A 17,755-nucleotide genomic window follows, 5' to 3' on the forward strand; every position below is an offset into this window, starting at 1 on the left:
AATTATCGAGTGAAACTTTTCAGGGTTTGCAATCATTTTATTCTCTTTTAACCAGGAGAGGGCAGTTTTAGCTTCGTTTTCTAAAGTATTTATCAAATTAGGAATAGAATTTGAGAAGTTGGATATTGTGTTATCATCAGCGTAATTATGTAGCTTATATTTTTCTATAAAAAGAAACAAATCATTTATAAATATATTGAATATGATAGGTCCCAAAATAGAACCTTGTGGTACACCAGATAAGATAATTTGAAATAGACTATAGATCCCATTTATTCGAGTGGCTTGCTCTCTATCAGTAAGATAAGATAGAATGAATTGAAGAGACTTATTGTCAAATCCATAAGCAGCTAGTTTCGCAATTAGTAAGTCATGTGGTACACAGTCAAAAGCTTTTGAAAGATCCATCAAGATCGCACCCACCACATAATTCTTATCAAGTTTACTCTTCCATTCCTCTATTAAGCGAATTAGTACTTGTTGGGTACTATAGCATTTCCTATAGGCGGAGAGAAAGGACGACAATTTTGATTCCATATAAGCGGTTATTTGTTCTTTCATAACCCTTTCGTAAAATTTAGAAAAAACATTTAAAACACTGACAGGCCTGTAGTTTGATATTTTAGTTTTATCTTTTCCTCCCTTATCCAATGGCGTTACAGCAGCTCGCTTAGCTTTGCTTGGAAATTTGTTTGAAACTATGCTACTATTTATAGCATCTGTTAGTGGCGTTACTAGGTGCCTTTTTGCTAATTTTGTCAGCTTTGATGGTATTGTATCTTCACCTGTTGATACTTTGGTGTTTAAATCATTAAACAGTTTAGAAATTGAATTTTCATCAACTTCTTGGAATGTGAAGTTCTCATTGTTGTTAGAATCATTGATTTCCTTTATTTTAATGATACTTGGATGATTTTCAAAACTATCAACAATTTCTTCAATCATTTTTGACTTATCATTTACATTCTTATATTTTATAGGATTTGGTTTCATGCCACAAGAATTTTCTAAAATATTGATGTAGTATTCGTTGAAAAGTTCGGTTAGCTGTTTTTTATCAGTAACTAAACTTTCATTTTGAACGATCGCTATATCTCCTTTGCTTATTCCACTTTTATTTGATATCAAGGGTTTAACAGTTTCCCAAAACGTTTTTTTGGAAATAAAACCTGATTCTGTTACCCTTTTGAAATGGTTTTTGATAGCCTTTTTGCGTAAATTTACACACTTGTTTCTCTGTTTCTTGTACGTGATTTTGTTTTCAGAAGTAGGATTTTTATTGTATTTATTTTTGAACCTAGACCTTGTATATATTGCCTTTTTTAACTCTTTTGTCATAAATGGTGCCTCGTTTCCACGCAGAGTTTTTTGCTTCTGTGGGGCATGCTTTTCTATGATAGATGTGAAAACATTGATGAGGTTTTCATAATTCAGTTCAGGATCTTTACTATTACAAATAAAATTTGCGTTCTCAACATCACGTAAAAAGTTGGCTTCATTAAAATTTTTGTAACTTCTGTAAATAATTTTCTTGGATGCTAAGCGTGCTAAATGAGATTTTAAAAATGTTGTTACCATTTGATGATGATCACTTAATCCTGTTTCACATGTTAGTGTGTGTTGAAAACATCTGGGTCTATTTGTAAGAATGACATCTATAGCTGTTCCGTTATGACTAGCAAAACAGGTTTTGTTTTTGACAAGATTTTCAAGACTAAAAATATCACAGAAATTATTTAAGGTTTCGAAACCAGAATCGTTCGAGTTATGGCAATCGATATTTATATCACCCATAATTATTATGTTTTCGACTTTAGATAGAGCTTTATTTAAAGCTATCTCTAATTCCTCAAAAAAGTTGTTTAAGTTTGAATAATGAGGTGGTCTATAAATACTGATAACTGCCCATTTTTTATTTCTTATCGTTAATTCTGAGCAAATGATTTCATTATTTGTTATACCCAAATCATTAACTTGTCTACAGGCTATTCCCTTCTTAACATATTCAATTAACCCTCCTCCATTTTTGTTCCTATCTTTTCTAGTTCTAATTTCATAGTTATCAATATAGAATTGTTCGTTTGGAAAACTCTCATCTAGTTTCGTTTCAGCAAATACAAAATAATCAGGTGAAAATTTTGTCAGAATTTCTCTTGCATCAATTATTTTGTTTCTGAGACTATTAATGTTTAAATAGCCTAAAAGAGGATTGGAAGGGTACTTAATTCGTAATTTATGTATTTCATCTAAAGAACTTTGGTGAGAATTATGTGTCGGATTTTGATCATTTCTATATTGACTCCCAACACATTCATCAGGAATATTAGATTTATTATCATCGCAAACTAGTCCAAGCCTATTGAATACCCCTGCTGATCTAAAAAATTATTTATAAAAGCTATAAAATTTCGTGCTAACATTATCTTACCATTCTCTCGTAAATGTATGCCATCTTTCCATAGGTGTTCTTCTCTGATATTGTTGTGTCTGATGTAGCCATAACCGTGTAGATCGGATCCTTCTCTTAATAGTTTGTTAATACTGTTTATTCTATCAGAGTCGACACGTCTGCTCGTAACCAAGGCAGAGATAAAAACTTTTTCTACTCCGTTACGCACACATTTTTTTCCGATGTCCAGGATTTGTTCGGCAATTTTGTTATCTGACGCTGCATTTAGATGACTTGATAAAAGATTGTTGATTCCTACATGGATAACGACAATATCAGGTTTTTCTTGTTCCAGTGTTGGTTGTACGTAATAATTTAAGTTTTCGACACTTGCTCCTGGGAATATCTTAAATCTCACATTTCCATTTTTTATTTGCTCATTAAATTCTTTCACTCGAATACCTTTTGGTATACTATCGGTCATTATCCGTATCTTCTTAGAATGGTGTACATTTTGATGCTCAAGATTCGTAGCTAATTGATCTCTTTCGGGAAACGGATTGATAACAGGGTTGGGTCTTCGTCTGTGTGTTACATTATTTTTAAAGATATTTGACGAACGAATATGGTTGTTAACATCTACGTGGTGCGTATTTTGACTCTCCTTCGTAAAATTACAATCTTGATCACCCCAACTTTGTTGATTAGAATCGTCATTAACTTCAACTCTTAGGTCGTTAAATCTGTTATGATGTAATTCTTCATTTCTATTAACTTTATTTGTAGAAAACCTTGAGGGACCTTTGATTACGTTGTTCCATTGATTATGCTGTTTAATCGGTTCCACATGTTTACACGTTTCAACTGAATGATCACGTTGATTACTGTTTAAAATTTCGCTAACCAATTTTTTGTAATCCTTTATTTCTTCTTTAAGGAAATCTATTTCACTCCTCAGTTGTTTAATTAATATATTTGACGAGTTGTCCCCGATCTTGCTCAGTTTATACGAAATAAATTCTTTTAAATCGCAAACCTGTGTTGTCAAACTTTTAAATTTAATAAACTGGCCAAAATTTTTAACTTCTTCCTCGTACAGATATCCACTTTTATCTTCGATTAAATCGTCAACAACATCTTTCTTTTCCTCTGAAAAAGATTCGTCTGTGCTATTTTCTTTCTCCTCTTCTACTTGTTTCACAAATAAATAACTTTCTGTACCATTTCTCTCCGTTTTGTTTAATATATTCTGTTGACATAAATCTTTTAGCGTTTGCTCAATAATTTCAGGATGCAAGTCTTTTGTGTTAGTTACTATGCTGTCATAGTCAGCTTTCTTTTTCCTTCTATGTATTTCTTTAACAGAATTTAAAACAATATTTTCAACCTCCATTTGTCAACAGTTAAACAACAAGTTTTACTAAGTTTTAAAAACACGTCCGCTCCGTCACGTTGCCCGTGGAAAGGATATTATTGATTTCCGCCGGCGAAGGCGGAATCTTTGAAGACATTTGAGACATAAGTTTTTCGGCTACATCAAAGGAAATGAACACATCCACTTTGCCTGTTACAGACAGATACACCCACACACACACACAGTCTCCATATATGATTATTACTGTTCTGGGCATACGGTGCCTGTTTTTTTTATCACGTTATGAAGGTCAGAAAGTACAACTGAAAAGCACGAAAAGCAAATTTTCAAAAAAAAAAATCTGGAACTAGACCTTAAAAATCAAAACCGAGACGACACAGTTTTAGTACTCAAAGTGAAATAGATTTGAATAATGTGAATTTTATGTGATAAGCTTTTAATAGGTGTAACTCACATACTTTTATTTCGCAGTACAAGAAATATAGGCAGTATTCTCAACATGTATCACACGTGTTTTTCTGTATCCTTAACATAAAAGTGCATAGTAAAATAAAAATAAAAACACAGCTCCATTGAATGAAAAATAAGTACTTATTTAACAATGTTTCGAAAATGTTGCCATTCCTAGAAGAATTTGAGGCGACTGAAGAAAAATTGACCTCAACAGAGAGGATACTAAAATAATAGATTAGGAAGGGTTCGGTTGTGACAATAAACTACTTCTTGTGGTCAACCTGAGCTAAGAATTGAAATTGCACAATATCCACAAATAGCTAGTTGCATTCACAAAACTGATACTCCATTAATCATCACTTTTAGAAAAGTCAAATTTCTACAATCAAAAAGAAAGCACTGCCAAGCACCAATGGAAAAAAACAAACATTTTACTGCAGTACAACTACCTTGTTATTATTAGAAAAGTGTAGTACTAAAGTAGTACTAACACTGAAATGGATTTTTAATGCTTGTACTAGACTGTGCTAGCTAAAAAATGCACATAAGAAAGTAGATCAAAATGTTATTTTATTATTGTTCTTCCTTACATTTTATGTAGTTCTGTCAAGTCGTAACCTTTTGCCTCTTTTATTATTCTAAATGCCGATCGCATCAATTTGATTGAGGGCTTACCTCTAAAGGTTAACAAATCGCATTAATTTAATTCGCAGAAGATTTTTTACTTTCGGGTTTACCTTGTTTCATGAAGCGTTACTTTGGAAGACAGCAGAAGTTAAAAAAAGTCAATTTCCTATATTGAGGTATAGAACCAATTAAAGTTTCCATATTGTAGATAAGTAAGATTTTTTGGGAAGGAGATAACCCATAGCAGAGTGTGGACCATGATAGTTAGGAAGATAGGCAGGAATAAGATTTTCTGAAACTCCAATATACCTATATACACGATTAGTTTAAAAGCACCTGTATACACGATCAGTTAGTTTTTTTTAAACATCTTGTATACAAGAAAACAACTAAATAATGAAAATACGAAAAAATGCGAGACTATCAAAGAAACATGGTGCTTATAAAGCACTTTTAATTTAAAAACACCAGAGATTCTTTTAAGAAAAAGTAAATATACCGGTTGTGAATCTCGTGTGGTAAGTTGGGTAGCAGTAGTGGTAGCAAAGGTTGTATCTTCACGCTTCTAAACAACATTTTTTAATACTCTCACAAAATGAATAAACTAACATTAACAACTGTTATTATGCATGAATACGTAGTCACAATTATTAATTTAAAATTAAACAAAATAAACATATATAGAAAACAGCATTCCGATTAAAAAAATTAATGTGAAAAAACTCACCTTTAACGGTGTATATGATTTCATTGTTGAGTTAATTAACGGTCTGGTCTCACATATGCCAATTTATTTAAGGCATATTGCTTTTTCAACAAGACTGCATGTAGGACATTTCCTACATAAAAATGCATTGTTCAGTTGATCATTAAAGTACCCTTCAGGACAATCCATACATGAATTATTTAAAGGGTACTTATATGTTATATTCATGCCACAGTGGGCAGGTTGTTTCCCTTTCCCACATAAGGGACAATCAAGACATTTTTTCTTGCCATTTGTGTCAACAACTTCTCTTTCTCCAAAATTGCACTTGCTTGCAATCTAGAATTACAGATATAAAAACAACTTTACAAAGTCGATTTTTTTTAAAACAAGTACTACATTTGCAATCATTATTATGAAATAATAAAAACCGAACAATGTAATGCAATATGCAGGTTATAGACAAAACTTAAGGCTCATTTCTATTTATATAGGGGTTCATTTTGTTAGCATGATACAATGAATTGAATTTTCGTTAATAGGAAATTAACAAAGCGTAGCGCCAAAGAACAGAAAAACAACAAAACTCAACATTGATGACTTCTGCACATATGTCACTGTTAGATACATGATATAAAATGAAATTGAAAATATCTAACCTCAGGTAATAGCCGAAAGGGGTAAAACAAAAATAAAAAGGAGAATAAAAGTTGTTTTGTTGAAAAGGTTAATATAAATTTTTATTACATTCAATATTTGTTTCCATAGGTTTTGTTGCTGGTATCGTTAGCCATTTTTGCAAAAAAAAATAGATACTGTATGTATCGAGTTTCCACTAACATAAGACAATTATAATGTGGCAAAATTTATCCTATATGCAACCCTTAAAAATAGCCTTGGCAATCTGAAAACTTACTTTGGTGATGAAATTACCCAAATTATTGTTATAAAAAAACATTTAACAAAATTTGTAAAAGTTTTTTTGTCAACTTTAACAAAATACGTTTTGATCTTTTTATTGGATTTTTTTATCCTTTAGCATTTTTCATAACAATGTGTGTGAAAATATAATTATTTTAATTGTGCAATCGCACTTAATAACAGGCTAGGTTGGTGTGTCTGTCATTTTTGTGAAGTGGATTTTCTATATATTTTCTTATTTCTATAAAACATCGCATGATAATTTAATTGAGGATTAATGTCATCAAGATTTAAGTGACAGGTTTTTTCCATTTTTCTTCTACATAATTTGATTTTTTTACCCGCTAATCGGCTAATAATACACTACTTTTTTATTAACAGGTATGAATATGCTTATTTTCCTTCGAAGTATTCAAAATTATTATGCCTTTATTTGTTAACCTTTTGACTTTTCAACACAACGTCAATGCATTGAACTGATATCTAATAAATATACTAGTCGGTAAGGTCAGTGGAAAAATCCATAAGACATATCGGTTGGTGGCGTTATGGAACAAGGTTGAGAAAGTTTGAAAGTTTTTAAGGGCGCTGAACTTGGATCTGTTCCAAAGCTATTGAAACAAACTTCTGCGCAACAGCGTTTCGATGGCCTTTTTTTTGGGCAAAACCTTTCCATGTTACGTTACATGATCGGGTACTTATTTAGAGGCCTGTTCGTAATCACTCGTCATCACGCGCCTAATATACTCAGGTAAGTGATAAATCAGGTAGCATCTTTAAAAACATTTTTTAGGTGCGCGACGTACCACACACCTGTATTTTTCTCATGATGCAAGCTTCAACAATTATTTTCACACCAACGGAGAAACACAAAACATGAATTCTATATGCAGAACATTTTTTGATGTCGGCTAATTATGCAATTTTCACCACAGCTTTACTCTACTTCTAAATAACAAAATGGAGGCGAAGATAAGCCACACATGTTAACAAAAGAAATTAATTTGACTTTAACAATGATTTTCGCATTTAAGGATATGAGTACTTTCAATGTTGAGTTTTTTATTTTGTGTTTCAGTATGCCTTTAAATGATCAGGGCTTTGTGAATTACATGTAAAGAGTGTGCTCCCAATCTCGCTGGTCTAAGCCATATGGCCTAAAAATGTATAACTTTTTAACAGGAAATTTTGTAATAAATAAAATCAAAACAGCTGAAAAACTTACCACAAGCGACAATGTTAGAAAAAAAATGATAACTCGAATCATAATCAATTATCTTTTTTCTATAAGAAAGAAATATACATTTACATGCATAACAAACTTAAATAGCAATAAAGAGTAGCATACACAGGTGCTTAAAGAAAACACTCTTTTGCAGTTTATTAAGGCAAAGACTAAAAATATATAAAATCATAACAGAGTCCAAGGGCTTTTGATGCTAGTATTGCTACTTTTCTATCTGGTGGTAGAATTAAATAAAGGAGTTTTAATTTAGGCTTAAAGATTCTGTTTAGCAATGCAGAAGATTTTCAGTTTTTGACATTGTGGGTTATATTTTCTGGTCTCAGAAATAAAGAGTCAAATATAACAATTTAAATAGGTTATCAAAAATCATACTGGTATATATTATACTAAAAACTAGTTTCAAATGAAAATTTTTACAACTATGGCCCACCTAGGAAAAGTTCCAAAAAAGTGCGCAGATATGGCAGTAAAAATATTCCATTTGGATAATGTCATTAAAGATCTTTAGAATCAAGTAAATCTTAACTGTTTGCCTAAATGTTATGCTTTTATACAATATTTTGATCAGTGTTTGTGTCAAAGGAGACAGGTAAGCCATATACGAACCTTAGCAAACTAACTTTAAAACTAGCTACAAAGGTACATCCAGCATGATGTGATGAGAAGGTAGCCTAGTCAACATGCTTTTCTCCTGATTCATATCCTACTGGCAGCTAGCATAGGGATAAACGTTATGATTACACAAAACAATTCAGAAAGGAATAGAAAAGCTGATACAAATTCAGAAAATATGGGCCAGCTAAGACCAACATTGGTGCGATTCCCCAGAGTTTCATCAAACCACTTGTTTTATAACCTAAGGATTGGTGAAATCATGAAAATACCTTAAACCATAATAGCTCCCTTGTCAAAATTTAAAAATCATCGATCTTTGGTATTGTTCTTCTGCCTAAATGGATTCTGCCTTACAACTAGTATAAACATAAAAAAGTATAATATGTAACATGATTAAAAACTACCGCAAGAATAGAAACAAACGTATTGATATATTACTACACACATCACTGCGTTTAAATTAATTTCCCACCAATACCTTTGCATAATACTAGACCAAAATTTTAATGAGAAATAAATTTCAATTACAGCACCAAACTTTTAAGTTTCATAATCTTTTTAACAGTATTGAAATGAATATAATATTTTGTGATATAGTATTAATTGGTTTTCAGCAACTATAATTCCTGAATATAATATCAATTATAATGTCCTAAAAGACATTATAATTGATAAAGTTATAAATCTCTAAATTGTTGACATCAATACTGTTTTAATCCTATATTGCTCATGTCAATATTATTCAATATTTTTTCATAGCTACAAGCTTTTTCAAAAATATTTTATAAGTGAGTAGCAGGAAGCACACCCTATTTCTTTTGTGTGTGTGTAGGTGTTGTGAGGTATGTGATTGTGTGGTCTGTAGCCTGTAAAAAGCCTGTAAATAGTTAATAATTTTTCTGTATTCCGTATTTTTCTCTTTATATTTTCTGTACCCTAAAATATTACATTGCTACCCAATAAGCTCAAAAGCCATCCTAAATTATGTTATATTATCAGTTCTTTTGATGAAAAAATCAAAAGAGAATGTTTCATCAAGGAGAAATAACCCTCCTTTAATTTCTGGACTACTTTTAAAAAGGCCCTGTATGAGACAAACAGCTTTTAGACGAAATTTATGTTAAGTTAATTGCTTAAGAAAATAAAAAAATTATTATGACCCAAGCAATTTTGACCTCTACCTAACATTCATTATGGCAAACACTAGTTAAATTGATTATTTACCTCTCCTCATTTACCAACGAATTTAGAACATTCATATTCATCCTTACGATAAAAGTTTGTCTTTCCCTCCTTTGTACAATATACTATCCAGAATTACTGAGGGAGCCTATACACAGAGAATCGTTTTAGTAAAAACACACTTGAGAGGAACCATAGGGACTGGCCATAAAAAAAGTTGTGTCAAAGATGGATCGATTGCATGTTACAAAATGTTTTTGTAGCAGGGATATAACTTTGTAACTTCTACTTGTTCCCTTGATTAGACATTTTATAAACCTGAACTTTGAGACATTATAATTAACCTTTCTATTTTACTGGTAATATATAAATCATTCTTAGGTCATTTCCATTCAAAATTTGCATATTCCATTTAGCTACTAAATACAAATATTACCTGTCTTGCTAAAATATTTTTCAGCAAAATCTTACGTTTTTGTTTTTGCTGGTCTAATTAGTACTAATTATCAATGGTAACATTTTTCAGATTTTTAAACATTTTGATTAATTTTATGAAAATTAGTACTCACAAAATTAGCATTCAAAACTATCAAACAAAAAACAAATGCATAGATAAGAAACAAACGTGACAAAAAATTGTTTCACACTTTTCTTAAAGTAGTTCAGTTTTGTGAAAGTCAATACATTAAATAGATGTTTATATTTATAAAAAAGATAAAATATTGCGATGGTGCTTGCTATCCCAAATTATGGTAATATGTTTATTTCTAAGTATTGATGTTTTTACCACTAATTATTGTGTTATTACCTGAACACAGTTTCTAAATCAAATTATACCAACTGATCAAAAATAGATATAAAGATAAAAGAACTATAAAAAGCATAAAACACTAGTTTCCTCTATATAGATTACTCTATATGGCAGCCTAATAATGTTTGACAACTTATGGGGGCTTTATTTTGCCATTTACATTGACGGAAAATTACAAATTTATACCATAAAAACTTTTTCCCCAGCCCCGGTGTAAAATATATATACATAGTGTAAGTTGTAACATTGTGCATAACCAGGATTGAACAAGTAGGGTATTAAATTTATCAATCACTTTACATTACCTTCCATGTAAAAAAAATTAGAATACCTAATAATCTGTGACAAAAAAAACTTTACATAGTAAGAAGGTTAAGAAGAGATATGTCTCACTTGTTAATAAACAGGAGATTTGTAATTACAAATTACAAATATTACTTCACTTTATAAAATTGAAAAAACTATAACTGTTTAAGTGTTCATGTTTTTTTGTTTGTGTTGATGCAGGGTTTAAAGGGGTATAACTATCAATTAACAATTAGCTTAACAAGTGAGGAATGAAAAGGGTATATAAACATTATAAGTAACAATAGGTGAGTTTTACTAACTATATGTTTCAAGAACGTGTGGCAGTTAGTAAAGCACATACACGAAATAATTACAACTTGTCTATAAAATTAAGTTCTCACTAAATTATCTTTATATGACTTCTCACCAATGCTACGAGTATTTAAAATGGACCAGCCAGTTTGTTATTGTTATTGTTCAAATTCTAAATGAAATAAAGTACTGGGTTAGAAATAAACATGTGGCTAGTGTAGCTAGTGTAACTTTTACATGTCAGATATTGTAGATAGATGGACATATTTCACATGGCTAGCCTCACAAATATCAAGGGATGAACTCTGCCTATTGTTTACAGAAGGGGTTATGGCTTAAATAGGGAGTTTCAGAGTACTTAATGCTCATTTTAGACCGAATTAGGATTCATGCTTTACCAGACAACTTCCTACAACATCCCACACAGTGTGCCATGGTAATTTCCCTTGCATGGTTTTTGTTAACCAGGGGCTATCGCCACCAAGGAAGACCTAGCTGCATATGCTTTCCTGTTACGTTAAAGGTTACACAATAAATGCCTTGTGTAAACAAATCAGAAATGTCATATTAAAGAAGAACAACTTTGTTCATCACTAAACATACTGCGTGCCCAGTGAGCCGTATTTGATCCGTGGTCCCCAGGAGGACTGGGAGTCTCAGACGAACCCACTACACTATTTTCGGCAATATGTTAGTGATGAACTCAGATAGTTTATGCAGATAGTGTGTATACATAGCTAGGTGAACATTTATCATGCCACACCCGTATTTTAATAGTAATTCTTCTTATGGTAAATGACCATGTATCTACTAGCTAGCTATCTACCAAATTTCCAATCAAATAACAATCATTGATCTACTGCACTTCAGTTTAATTTTGTATAATTTTCTGACGAATTACCATGTTGCTTCCCTCCCCTTCGCTCGGTTCAACAGCAGGAAAGTGCTTACAGCAAACATCAAAACAACTCCGTTTCCAGGGCTTTCCTTTCGTATTAACGGAGATTTTTAAAATGCATTTTCGTCCCCAGGGTTTGTTGACTTATGCAAAGTCAAAAATGCAGAAAGCCCCGGGAATGAGGGTCTATTATAAAATCTTAGCGGAAATTGCGGAGCACGTTTGTAAACCCACCTTTTTCAAGAATCTCGTGTTTGAAATAATTCGGCTCAGGGAGCAAGAGACCCTAGGGGACGTAGCGCAGTTGTTGCGTCACTTTTTTTGCTGGAGCACTTTCCTTCTAAGTTCTTTACCATAGTAATTTGAAAATTTAATCGATTTCCCGATGTTCACAATATCATCTTTTATATTAGTATATCGTTTGATTTTCCACCATTTGTTTAATCGATAGAGCTCCTCCACGCCTATGATATTCTGACGGTATGGCTCCGTGTAATAGCTGTGCTGTCCTGAGAAATGTTATTCGTTACATCCTTGGAGAAATTTAATTACCAAAACATGTCCTCACGAACAAAAAAAATCCACGCCGAATATAAACATACTAGTCGTTGCCCGTGGAAAAATCCACGGGTTCGTCCGTCCTTTATAATTACCCGTCGCAACAAAGTGGATAAAAATATATCGCATTTGATATTCGTGTTTCCGTAACATTATTTTCAAACTCAGCGGGGGGTCCGCGCAGAGACAGACAGACGACGAAATGAAATAAAAAGAAGTTTCATTGTTGACATTATATCAATCCTAACTCACAAAGAGTAAATCCTACATAAGCTAGTTCAATATTGTTAGTTAGCGTATTATTATATAGATAAACACTTCATTCAAACAGGCACTTCAAGTCACGTGACAATTCCGTTGATCAAAAATTGCGCAATTTCACGGGAAATTCTGACGGGAAATTTTCTGTGATTTATTTTTGTTATCACATTTATATATAAACATCTGGGCACCTTCGGCACCTCTAGAAGTATAAACTTGGGCAGATATTGAAACTAGGCACATACGAGTTTATATAACGACCTGAGCCAATATTGGAGAAGCAGATGTTGTTGTGGGGCCGAAGAGAAGAAGAAAAAAGCTGATATTTGGAGGTAAAACTAAATTTAAAGAGTTGGCTCACCTTTCAAATGTATTTTTAACTATCTGTTTACCAAGTATTTGTTATTTTGTGTACTCTAGACTTTTCTTAGTGCAGCAGTTTCGTGTTTATAAAAACTGTATATTTACTTTTTCTCCTAAAACGCATATATATTTAGTAAAGGCCAACCGCCATTTTAGGTTTGTTACTTTACTTTAGTTACTTTAGCTAGTTATATTATTCTTATTTGTAAAGCTGTTTTATATGTAGTTATAACTAGCTTAGCTAAGTGAAGCTCTCCTCAAGCACTAGTTAGAAGACATTTTTCAAATTTCAGCAGAGCTTAACCAGTTTTATAAATACCTTTTTTTATAGACAGAATATAACAAATCATGAGTTTGACAAATAGAGATGTAATTGAGTGGTTTAAGACATTAACTGACAGTTTTGTTAAAAATGTATATATGTGAACAGTTTTGTAGCAATTTTCTGAAAGATAGGACAATGTTTAATGATAAAACACTATTTAATAAAATTAAGAGAGTCGTCGACAAGGACAGATTTTTTAGAAGGAAAAATGGTAATTTTAAAGAATTTGGTGATACTGCTTTTTCGTTGCCTCTTATTGCCACACACGTTTCTCTTTCTGCTACAAATAAAGAAAGGACATTAATGCAGAAAGTAAACGTACTTAAAGAAGAAGGAAGGGGTTTAAAAAGAAAGTTAAGTGAACTTGAAGGTGTAGAAAAAGTAGTGCAAACATATGCTAGCCAATTAACAGCTTTAGAAGAAGTAAATGAAAAATTGAAATCGGTAGCTTTGGATACTTCCCACGATGGACATGTTTTCGAAAGAAAATATACTATCTTAAAGAAAGATTATAGTGAACAGGAAAAAAAACTTGAGAAGTCAGAAAGAAAATTCAGTTGTTTTGTTGAAAAGTATGGTAGTGAGAGAATAAGAAACTTGAATAAAAAAATAAAACGTAGAGATGAAAACATTGCTGAAAAAATAAAAAAAATAGACGAATTGAATTCTGAAAAAAGTGAACTTGAAAAAAAAGATATATGCAGTTAGTGAAGAGTTGAATGCGAAAGAAGAAAAGGAGAATGAATTTGTATCTGTAATAGACGAGTTGAACTCTGAAAGAAAATCGTTAAAAAAGAAAGCATGGTATTTAAATAAAAAGCTAAGTGGAAGTGTGACTAATCACGGTGACCTTAAAGAAATTGAAATAGAGTTAAAGTCATTAAGACAGAAAGTAAAAACACTTGAAGCTGAAAATAACGACTTAGAAAAACTTGTGGAACTTTTGAGAGATGACATTGTAGTCTCCTTTGCAGATGGGAAATTCACAAATGATATTAGGGAGTGTATTATGGAGTTAGTGTGGTTGAATGTCAGTATGAACAAAGTAAATAATGTAATAAAATGTGTATTAAGTACATTGGCAAAAAAGGATGTTAGCAGGCTACCTTCAACTGGCATGAAATCAAGGCTAATGAGTGAAGCGTTATTGTTATCCCAGGCACAAGTAGGAGAAGCAATGTTGCAATCAACTAACAGTTCAGGGGGTAATTGTCTTCATGGTGATGGAACAACTAAATATCACCGTCATTACCAAAATTTTCAAATCACTACAGCCAGTGGAAAGTTATTGTCATTTGGCTTAGATGAGATGGCCCAAGGGAATGCGTCTGCAACTCTTGACACGTTTAGGAATTCATTAGGCGATATTTGTGATAGTTTGGGTGGTAATAATGAAGAGCTGTTTGAAACCTTAATAACTAAAATAAAATCCACAATGAGTGATCTTGGACCAGTTAACCCTGTCTTTAATCAACAACTCCAAGAAATGAGAGAATTATTTTTGCCTAAAGTGATAAACAATTGGTGTACATTAACAATTCATGAACGCAAACAGTTATCGCAAATGGGAAATTTTTTTTGCAAACTACATCTTTTAGCTAACTTTGCAAGTGAGACTGATAAAGTGTTGAAAGAGTTTGAAGGGATGGGGTTAGCAGAAGATTATTCACCAGAGTACGCATTTACTACAAAGGAATCCAGTGTTGCCTGTCTTGTACGTACTGCATGCAAAGCATTTCATTCAAGAGGTAGTGATGAAGCAGGTGTTGCATCTTACTTTAACTCTTACCTTCATGGAAAAGGTGAAAAAGCAATGCTCATACCCTTCATTGGTAATCGTTTTAATGTTTTATATTATAATGCAGCAGCTGTATACTACCATCGAGAATCAATGTTGGCATTTCTCAATGGTTGGCCAAATCCAAATAATTTATTGAAAGCTGTGAAGGAAGACCTGAGTAATGAGTTGTTTACTGCTGAGTTAAGAGCTTTATGAATTATTGATAAATTTTTAACTGGTCCATTGTGGCGTTTAATTGAAAGCAAAAAAAGTATTCTTGATTTAAATGTACATCTTTTTCACTTAAAAATAAAAATTAATGAACTTGGAAAAGATGCATCACCATTACTAAATCAACAGTTGATATTTCCTGAATTACCCATTCATACGGATTGCCTTTACGAGAAACTGTTTGAAGATAATGATGATGTTGATTTTGATGTTAAGACACAACAAGCTTCGGAGATTATTTTACTACGAATTCTTGTCATACTAGAAAGACAATGTGTTGATCAACTTCCAGGTGGGAAATATTGGAATGCTGATGACAATATAAAAAAAATCGGTGCTGTTGTACCTACCACTAACAAAGCAAGTGAATCTGATTTTGCGATATTAGACATGTTGGTCAGATCAAAACCAAATTCAAACATTCAAACAATTCAAGCTCTCACTATGTGGATGAGGAATGACGCTGGTTCTTGGCTTGCTGAGCAATCAGATGAGGATAGGGAGTTTATCTTAGACCGTGCAAGGAAATTGGCTCCAGAAATGAAAATGAAGTATGCTGAAAGAAAAGCTGTTTTGAAGGAAAAAAAAGTACAACAGTTGCTAGCCAAACAAAAATTAAAAAAAGAAATTGAGGAAAAGGAAACAATGAAAAAAATAACAGCAGCTAAATCATTGATAGGTTGTCGAGTAAATCTTTGGTCGACTGAAAGTGACATTGAGAATGGATTATTAAGGACGATGTTGAAAAAGAAAAGGTTTTGATTGCACAGTTAAATTTTTATAGGTTTGCATTGTGTGTGAAATGTCCAGTGAAATTTTACTGTCACAAAGGTTGATATTGGGAAGCATAGAAAGTTGTTGTGGGAGGAATTGTGTGAGAATTTTAAAGAAGTTGTAAAGTATAGTTTAGCAAGTGAAAGACCTATTGCACCTAAGCCAGTTTTAATGGACAAGAATACAAGGTTAGGAAATGTTACGGAGCAGAAGGTAAAGTTGGGAAGAAAGTTGAAAGAGGGTCGCTTACGGCTTGTTATTGATAAGCAACGTGCACAGCTTCAAAAATATTTGGAAAACCCACAGTCTTTAGTTGGAAAGTTAATTCAGCATAAAGTACGCGAGGAAGGGTGCGATGATGTGTTTTGGTGTAGAGGAACAGTTATGCCATTAGTTTTATCAAATTCTAAAAAGTCAACGTATACTGTGCAGTATGAAGGAGAAGATGAGACGTGGAACTTCCCTCTTCTTGTCGATTTAGAGAAAGGAGAACTGATTATTATTTCCTAGTTTTTTGATTGATATATGTATATTGTTAGTAGTACCTTCCTAGTAGTTTTTAGTGTTCCTCTTACTCCTTTTAGTAGATAATTTTTTTCTTATCAACTTAATTTTCTATCTCTAGGTGTATTCAAAAAACATATGAGCCAGTGTCTGCAACAAACTGAGTACGAATTTGTGATATTTTGGATGCACAAACGATTGTGTTGGAAGTAAAAGTGGTTCTTGGATCCTTCATCATTATATAAGTGATTTTTAATTTTTACTATTTGCGTATATACCATTTACAGAAACTCTGTAGTATAATAGAACGATAACTTTTGTACTGCTAATTTAGAAAGTATCTGCATTATTTTATCCTCACATGTTTAACGCAATGACTATATTTGTGCAAATTTTGTGCGTTTATATTTTTACACAAAAATTAAGATTTACAACTTATTTGAAGTCTGGTCTGCAAGATATTATTTTTTTTAAAAATTGATGCTTAATTAAAAAGTTTTGTTTTCGTGATAGTTCTGTATGGTTTTTGAAGTAATGCATGTTTTGGCAGCATTCTTATAGAGTGACAATTTTGAAATCAGTATTTTTAGTAGTTTTTACTATATATATAATTTGGTCATTTCCATAATGGCAGAGTTGTGACATCCTATTTTAATTGGGTTTGAAGGATATGTAAATTTAAATCCACGTTCACTGAAAAGACCAAAAGATATAAATTTTTTATGGTATTGAAATAACGTATGTTTTCGCAAATCTGGTCTGTAAAATACACGCTCTTGATAATCTTTCAGGAAAATTTTGGACACATCCATTACTTATATATTAGTTTTCTAAGCAGTAACTTTCATAAAACAATTCAAATATATGTTTTATTGGTATTTTTATTAGTTTTAACCATATTTGGTCATTATGTTTTCACAAATCTGGTCTGTAAAATACACACTTTTATCACGTGATAATCTTTCAGGAAAATTTTGGGCACATCCTTTACCTATATATTGGTTTTCTAAGCAGTAACTTTTATGAAAACACTTCGAGTAATGTTTTATTAGTAATTTTATTAGTTTTAACCATATCTGGTCTGTAAAATACACACTTTTATCACGTGATAATCTTTCAAGAAAATTTTGGACACA

The 17,755-nt window shown here is 32.0% G+C and overlaps 2 protein-coding genes across 8 annotated transcripts in view; both read right to left on the reverse strand.

Moving 5' to 3' along the window:
• Positions 1–3,782, reverse strand: part of LOC130623090 (uncharacterized) — a 6,366-nt gene extending 2,584 nt beyond the window's left edge. The window contains exons 1-4 of the mRNA XM_057438589.1: positions 3,497–3,782; positions 2,615–3,409; positions 2,429–2,523; positions 2,368–2,377 (exon numbers count right to left, since the gene is read on the reverse strand). Of these exons, the coding sequence (XP_057294572.1) occupies positions 2,368–2,377; positions 2,429–2,523; positions 2,615–3,409; positions 3,497–3,782 (1,186 nt within the window). The remainder of the gene's footprint in view (positions 1–2,367; positions 2,378–2,428; positions 2,524–2,614; positions 3,410–3,496) is intronic.
• The window catches only part of LOC130622967 (uncharacterized), a 22,912-nt gene extending 11,578 nt beyond the window's left edge, over positions 1–11,334 (reverse strand). For 4 of the 7 annotated variants that reach the window (XM_057438431.1, XM_057438430.1, XM_057438429.1 and 1 more), the window contains exons 1-3: positions 7,285–11,334; positions 5,572–5,889; positions 5,344–5,409 (exon numbers count right to left, since the gene is read on the reverse strand). The gene's annotated coding sequence lies outside the window, so the exon portion shown is untranslated. Of the gene's footprint in view, positions 1–5,343; positions 5,410–5,571; positions 5,890–7,277 lie in introns of all 7 variants that reach the window. The other 3 variants (XM_057438426.1, XM_057438427.1, XM_057438428.1) reach the window with 3 other exon arrangements.
• Between the last annotated feature and the right edge of the window lie 6,421 nt (positions 11,335–17,755).

The sequence above is a fragment of the Hydractinia symbiolongicarpus genome, chromosome 13 (assembly GCF_029227915.1).
Source record: "Hydractinia symbiolongicarpus strain clone_291-10 chromosome 13, HSymV2.1, whole genome shotgun sequence".
Lineage (NCBI taxonomy): Eukaryota > Metazoa > Cnidaria > Hydrozoa > Anthoathecata > Hydractiniidae > Hydractinia > Hydractinia symbiolongicarpus.